Raw genomic sequence first — 7,745 nt, 5'->3', positions numbered from 1 at the left:
ACCTGGGTCATCTCCTTGCTTAAGTTTCATTTCCTGTTTCCACAACAGGTCTAGAAGTACTTTCTGTCAGGCCAGTAGCTGTTGTAGGTCTGTGATAGTGAAGGAGCCCTCCTTGGCAAGGTGTATCTCTTTTGGACTGAGGCATTGTGCCAGATAGTGCTTGGAAGTGTACAAAGGGCAGAAGGAAATGGCTAAAACCCAGCCCCAGTTAGAGACTCCTCTCCTCTGGGGAAGCAGCCAGGAGACACAGAGCCTGAACTTCCAGAGCTGAGCCCCTGAAGCTGTGCTGCTGCCCAGCACTGATGGCCATGAGCTGCATTCACTTAAGGCAGATGTAAGAATACAGTTTTGTTATCTTTGTGGGCTCACTTCAGTCATTTGGTTTCCATGTGTGTTGCCCAGTTTTACTGGGCAGGGTAGTACGTCCCTGCCTTGGGAGGTGACTGGGGTGGTAGGAAGCCATTAAGGTCTGATCACTGAAGCTGACATCTCCTGACCATCTCCCTGCTGCAGACTGGTCAGAAAAGGCCTCATGAGCAGAATGTGCATTTCTTTAGCAGTGTCCCTCTTTGTCTGTGGTTTGCAGGGTGGTCACCCTGGGTTTGCCTGAGCGTGCACAGCCACATGTTTCTAACTCTGCTTCTTCGCTTCTTTCTCTCCAGCGGATCGTTGTAAAGAAGTGCAGCAGATCCGAGAGCAGCATCCCAACAAAATCCCGGTAAGTTGTTCCCACTGTTCTGTGTTAGCCTTTGTTCTCATGACCCCTCTGTGCTGCTGCTGGATTGCCTCCACCAGCCAGCCACAGAGGTTACAAAGCCTTGTTCCGCAGAATCAATACGGGATGCTCCATAAGCCTCCCATGCCTGGCGCATGCCAGCTGCATTCTGAGCAATGCAAAGTGCAGCCTTTCTCCTACGCTTCACACCTGCCCTAGAGGCAAGGAGCTGAGCTGATCTCAAATCTCCTTCCAAGCTAATACAGCTTTGTGCGGGTTGGGTTTTGTTTGTTTTCTGTAGTAGCTACTTGGCTTTTCCTGGATAACCTGGTAAGGATTTGTCTGCATCTGCCCAGAGAAAGATGTATGAGATGATCTTTGCTATACTGAAAGCAGAGACCCTGTTAGAATAATTCACACCACAACCAACAGTCACACACTTTCTGTACTTTCCCATTACCTGTTATTGACATGTGCTCCATGAAGACTCCATGAATTGACTCCAGTTCTTCCTGTCCATGTCAGACTTAATATGCTGTCTTGTTCTTTGGCTGTGAGTGTGCTTGTGGTGTCCTAGCTAAGTATTAGTATTTGTTTCTCTTCCTGAGAAGATGAAGAACTTAGTGAAATAATATACTTGGGAATTGCTTGAGTTAGTATTTGCAATACCATAGCATGTATGACCAAAAAGTGGGATATGTCCCTAATTCAGCTCCCTCAGCTTTGGATTAGAATTGCATACAATCAATATTTAGCCTTCAAGGCTTAATGTCTAAAAGTACTCTTAGCACACACTAGCCCATTCCTGGTTTTCTTTTGATTCTAGCACAGCATCTAGCAAAAAGAATTCTTTCTCTTCCTTCTTTTCCATGTGCTGTCAGCTCGGCAGAGCTGACCTTTGCAGCACAGTGAGTACCAGTATGCCATATCATCTGCACACTTACTGATCACTGCTTTTAACGTGGATTTCATGGCATCAGACTAGGTCTGCATTTCTCCGGAGTTGTGGCAGATCTAATCACAATGCCTGAAGTTCTAGCAATAAAGACAGGCTAGAAATAAGTTGTACATAAAATATGCACACATATATCAAATGCCTCTACACAAATGTGTATTGCCTGGGAAATGAACAGGAGGAGCCAGAGCTCTGCATCAGCATGCAGAATTTTACCAGCCTGGCTGAACGATGGTGGGAGAATTGAGCTGGGCTGCTGCTCTTTGTGTTGGGGTCAACCACCGCATGCCCTAGGAGAAGGCTTCTGTGTCATCAGGGTCCATCCACTGGTGTGGCTGTCTGAGGAGCTGTGTGCGTGTAGGATTACCCATGGCAGAGACCTGAGCCCTCCCAGTAACCTCTTTGTTCAGTGGCTCCTGGGGGCTCCAGCTGTGTTTGTGTCACTGGTACCTCTAAAGGCCTGGTCTCAGGTAGACCCTGACATCAAGTCTGATGCTGTCTCTTCTCTTTTACATAGCAAAGTTCCTGTGAGTCCACTGTATGTTGCTTTCAGTGCTTGGCCTGAGCAAAGCCTCATACTGCAACACGGTGCAGGGCATAGTTGTGGGTCTGAGCAGTTCAGTGCAGCAACTTGCCTGTAGGAAGGTCTTGGTTCAAGGAGGCACTTGGAATTGGCAAAGGGGTTTGAGCCCACAGCCCAGAGGGAGCTGGGGAGAAGATGGCCCAGGTCACACCCTTATTGCTGCAGAAAGCACAGCAAGCTGTGCTGCAGCTGCTGCCGTCACCCTGCATCTCCAGTTTCCACTCAGAACCCTTTTTGCTGTGACAGAGGGCCAGGGTGATTTGCAGTGTGAGTGGCCTGGCTTTGTGCCCAGGGAAGAGCATCTGTGTCCTGTCTCCAGAGCCCGCTGAGGAAGGGGCTGTACCACACACACGTGTTGGGAGAGAGCTGGTGGGACAGCCCTCTCTGGGCTCCTGCGAGGGGCTCTTCTGGCGAGCTGTTAGACCCCGTGTCCAGGGCTGACATGACCAGAGCACCTTTTGGACAGGGTTACTGTCGATATTGCCATTAAAGGACCTTCACCCCGCTCAGCTGGAGAGGGACAGGATGGAACTATTGGTGCTCTCTGTGGTTGTGTGAGCGCTCTGCACATCTGTGGTGATCTCTGTGGCTGGCCATGTGTATGTATGTGTTACACACATGCATTTGCATGCATGTGCCTACTGGGAATGCATTCTGTGCCTTGCTGCTGGTTGAACCTGGGGGCATGGGGTGATGGCAGCCTTACCTCTCTTAGGCTGCTAGATCTAGCCCCACTGCCTACCAAAATCATTTTCTACCTCTTCAGACTGGCTCCAGAACAGGAGTTCAGTTTATAAATGCTGCTGAAGCCCCCTCTGTGATGGGATCAGGACTGAAGGCTCTGCCCTGAGCCTTTCCACTGGTGCCCAGCTCATGTTGTTTCTGCAGAGACCTGTGGTGGGGTCTCACCACACCAAGAGCAGTGTCCCACACGGAGTGACCCTTTCGCATGAGGCAGCAGCTTGGAACACGAAGCAGGAGGAGAGGTGGCTTTGTATGTAAGCCCTATGGCCACAGGGATGTAATATTAGCATTTGATCATGCATTTCCCTCCAAGCTGGACAAGAACGTTTTGTCCATTGGCCACCTGTTCCCATAGCTGGTTACCCAAATAGCAGCTCATGTTCTTGGAAACAGAAACTCCTGGAGCTGTTTTACATGAGAGGCCTTCTGTCTGTTCAGGACACAAGGCAGCTGCTGCTTTAACAGCCAGGACATCCTTCTCGGCCCATTCTTGGACTAATTGAGAGGCTTTCCTGTGTGGATGGACCTGGCCGGTAATGAGAGATGTCTGCTTCTGTTCCTGGTAGATGGAAGTGAGAAGTGAGGCATAGCCCCACCGTACAGGGCTCTCTCTGTGTGGAAAGGTTGCTGCAGAGCTGCCCTTTTGTGCCTCTGTTTCTCAGTGGCCAGAGCAGGGCCCGTGTATGTGGCTGCTGTGAGTGTCCAGCCCCTTGGGACTGTTCATCCCCTTAGAGCCAAAATATTCGTATGTCCAAGCAAGACAAATGAAATACAATAGGATGGTTCTGCTTCTCTTTGTCTTTACCCTTCTTCTGCAGGGAGGACGGGATGTTAGCAGGTTGGTGAGGGGCATCCTAATGCATGCTATAACCTGTTGCAGAAAATCATTCTTTCATCAGCTCCCGGTCTTGCACAGGGGCTGAAGGAGCAATACTTGGCTTTCCCTGGTCTTTTTCTCTGGCATTCCTGCTCAGTATCAAGAGGAGACATGTCCAATGTGAGAATACATCGGTGGACTCCTGGGTGCTTTCATATGCTCCTTGCCTGGCCATCGGGCTCCTGGGTTCCCCTTGCATGAGCTTTGTCCAGGATGGGCTCCACAGAGGCGTTGGGTGCAGAGCTCTCACCCAGGTGCCTCGCAGCCCCCACTCACCCGGGAGCTGCCTGCGGTGTAGCTGTGCCCATCCCAGCGCTCCAGGGGACTCCTCAGGCATTCCCAGCTCACCGGTGGTACCACAGCATCCCAGCCAGTGTCGGATTTGGCTTCGCAGGAGTTACGCTGCGGCTGCTGGTAGAGGCTGGTGTGTGTCACAGATGATGAATGGAAAGGGCAGTCCGTGTTCTCAGAGGTTCTCCTGATCCTTTCGGCTCCACAGAGCCATCTTGTGGGGATCGTGTCCCTGCATGCGGCTCGTCCCTCATTGTCCAAAGGCATTTGCAGTCTCCCATATATTTTTGGAAAAGACCGGGGAAGATGATTTATAGAACTGTTTATAGTGAAAAATAATGTTGAGTCTCAACTCCGAGAGGACAACGAACTGATTAGGATACAAATGTCTTTCTGTGGAGAAAATAAGTAGGTATTGATTCTATTGGAGAGATGTGAGTCAGAGTATCACTGTAATGGAATGGATTGAGCTTTATAAGTGATATCATTACTTATTTTAACTGCCTGCCACCTTATTCCTTGGAATAAAAATAGTACATTTCCAGGCTGGTTTAGAATGGCAATTGTAGCTGCCAGCAGACTCCTTAACAGAAGAAATTAATTAATTATAATAGCAGGAGAACTGAACAGAAACCATTGTTTAGCCCTTTCAGAATGTGGTAAAAGCTTTCCCAGGCAAGACCTCCTATAGGGGAGGACAAGCTGGGCTCTCCCCGTGGTGGCAGTGTGCTGATGTGCCCTGGAAGCTCACCACAAAGTTCATTTCTTGTGGAGTCCATGAGTGTGCACACTGCAGTGTGAAAGTAAGGAGCGGGACTGGCAAAATCCAAAGTCCCCCTTTCTGAAGGAAAGCCTTGGGTGGCTTCACAGTGATTTCTAAAAACTGTAAATATTATAAGCTATTATAACAAATATTATAAACTAAAACCTCAGAATATCCTTTGGGAATATCCACAGCTCTTCCTGAGCAAGCAGGTTGATGCTGAACAGCAGCAGCCCAGAGCTGTGGTTGAAAAAGGGAAGGAAAATGTCTCCATCTGTGCACCATGAGTTCAGTCCTTAGCTCAAGCCAGCAAAACTTATGGTTTTGGTCAGTCTGAAAGTGATGCTAAAATAAACCTCACTCCTCTGCCGTATCTCCTGCATGTCAGGGAGGCAGCCCAATCAATGCACTAATACCAGCTGTTTCTCAGGCAGCCAGCGCAATTGGTGCTTTAGTTCACTTATCCTGGATGCTTTCCACCGTCTGGCTCAAGCAGAGATGACTTTTTGCTGAAGAGCTGTCTGCAGCCAGGCTGACGGGCACTGCTTGTGTCCTTCTGTTATGTTTCCCTGGGAGGGCGAAGCAAAGCGGGGCCTCACCTCAGCTTTCCCATTTGTGTAGTTTGATTTGTGCTTGACCTTGAGGCCGGTGCTTGGGGTGCTGTGAACTGTGGCTGACCCTACCATTGACTTTCCCCCCAGGTCATCATCGAACGCTATAAAGGGGAGAAACAGCTGCCAGTGTTGGACAAGACCAAGTTCCTTGTCCCAGACCATGTCAACATGAGTGAATTGGTCAAAATAATCCGGTGAGTGCGGTGGCTGCAGCTGGTGTGCTGTGAACCTGCCCTTGCCCACGGGTCCTGAACGCAGGGTGTGGGGTGAGAATGAAGCAGAGGCAGCTGCTGAGGGTTAGATGGGGACATGACAACCATAGGAGCCTTGTGTTGTGGTACACACTGTTTGGGGTGGGGGGGGAGACAGGTTCTTAGCATCTAGTGAAGGACTGTGACCTCCAATCCCCTTTGTTTATAGAATCACACAATACTAGCATGATTTGGGTTGGAAAGGACCTTAAGGTCATCTAGTTCCAATGCCTCTTCCATGGGCAGGGGTGCCTCCATATCCTTATGGAACACACCTGCCTGCTTTGCCCTTGTCAGTAGCACTTGGAGAAAGGGGTTTGCAGAGTCATGCCTCTGGAGGCCTTGGAGCCCCAACCAGCTCAGCTGGGCAATGAACACCATGTCCTGAGCCTGTGGAGAAGGTCGCAGCTCTGCAGGCCTGGCCCCATGTGAACAGTGTTGCTAGGGGGGGAAGCAGAACATGCTGTGGCTTGACCCCAGCCCTCCTGCCCTTGCCCCCACAGGCGTCGCTTGCAGCTGAATCCCACCCAGGCTTTCTTCCTGCTGGTGAACCAGCACAGCATGGTGAGTGTGTCTACCCCCATCTCGGAGATCTACGAGCAAGAGAAGGATGAGGACGGCTTCCTCTACATGGTCTATGCTTCCCAGGAGACCTTTGGTTACTGAAGCCTGCTGAGAGGTGGCACGTGGAGACGGATGAACTGTGGCATACAGGCCCCCGGCCTTGGAAGACGACACAACCAGACGCTGGCAAGAGGAGGACTGTGCTGAGTCCCTTTCTCTCCCTCTCTCCCCTTCCCATCACCCTCTCACCAAAGAGGCTCGTGGCATGTGTTGGACTCGCACAACCCTTCACCTCTGTATAGATCAGTCCCGCTCCCTCCACACACGTGCACCCACGTGCAGACACTTGTGTGTGCACACGTGCGGCCTAGCTTCCCATCACATCCCCTTGGTGTAACCTGCAGCTGCTCTCACTGTGCTCTGTGTGTGTGTCTGTGTTTGTAGCCTGCTGCCAAGACAGCTCAGCCAGGGATGGAGAGAGGACAGGACACTGTCCCCTTGGCTTCCAGCACAGGGAGAGGAGCCACCTCCCCTCCAAGACACTAATGAAGGGCAGGAGGTCTGCAAAAGCAGCAAAAGATATTCCCATTGCTCCCCAGTTTTAATTGATTTAATTACACCCATATCAGATTCTTGGTGCTACTGAGTAGATGTAGGCATCTCTATAGGACTGTGGATAATGTATATCCTTTAGATTTATTTTATTGTTTTCTCGTTTGTGGTTTGGTTTTGGGTTTTTTTTAGGGATAGATTGGAATGGGGAGAGGGGGGTAATCTTTCCTGTATTCTGTAGGTAAATAAATCAGGCTTCATTGCACTTTAAAGCATAGTAGATGTCAGAGTGGAACTTACTTTTAATTTATACAGGTTTGCCATATATAGTGCTGCTCCTCTGTTGACAGTTGTACCTAGATTGTCTTTGGGGTTTTGTTTTTAATAAAACTGATTTCTCTCTGTCTGCCCATTGCATGCAATTTTTCATTCTCTGTGTGGCAAAGAGGTCATTCAAGGAATGTACTGATTTATATTTGCTATGGTCCTCTTCCTGTTTCTCATGTATTATACCAAAAAAATGTATATGATAAAATCCCACCCGGTTTAATCTATACAAAGGTATATATATAAATATATATATATAAAATAAACATAAATTCAAGTCGTGTCTTGTAGGAATATTCTGTTCTCATCTTGTTTGTCCATGTTAATGTCCCCAGGATCAGCTAAGAGTGATGAAGACGCAAGTGGATTTGGGGATCTTTTTACCAGCACAACCACACCTGCAGCTTTATTTGATTCTATGACCAGGAGCAGGTCAAACCACACCCAGGGGAGAAGGGGTACATCCCTGCCTCACTAACAATTCCTGCATAGACATCCTCCCGACCACA

At 49.3% G+C, this 7,745-nt stretch overlaps 1 protein-coding gene across 1 annotated transcript; it reads left to right on the top strand.

The window, feature by feature from the left end:
* Positions 1-662: 662 nt before the first annotated feature.
* Positions 663-7,513, top strand: MAP1LC3A (microtubule associated protein 1 light chain 3 alpha; the record flags this gene model as incomplete). Its single annotated transcript, XM_057406411.1, has 3 exons — positions 663-718; positions 5,630-5,736; positions 6,297-7,513. Coding segments are annotated over 3 exons (326 nt in total), but the record flags the coding sequence as incomplete, so codon positions are not given.
* Positions 7,514-7,745: the final 232 nt, after the last annotated feature.

The sequence above is a fragment of the Pezoporus wallicus genome, unplaced genomic scaffold, assembly GCF_028554395.1.
Source record: "Pezoporus wallicus isolate ANWC-B61680 ecotype Strahan unplaced genomic scaffold, APGP_CSIRO_Pwel_v1 contig_6783, whole genome shotgun sequence".
Lineage (NCBI taxonomy): Eukaryota > Metazoa > Chordata > Aves > Psittaciformes > Psittacidae > Pezoporus > Pezoporus wallicus.
This window is presented reverse-complemented; position numbering and strand designations above follow the sequence as displayed.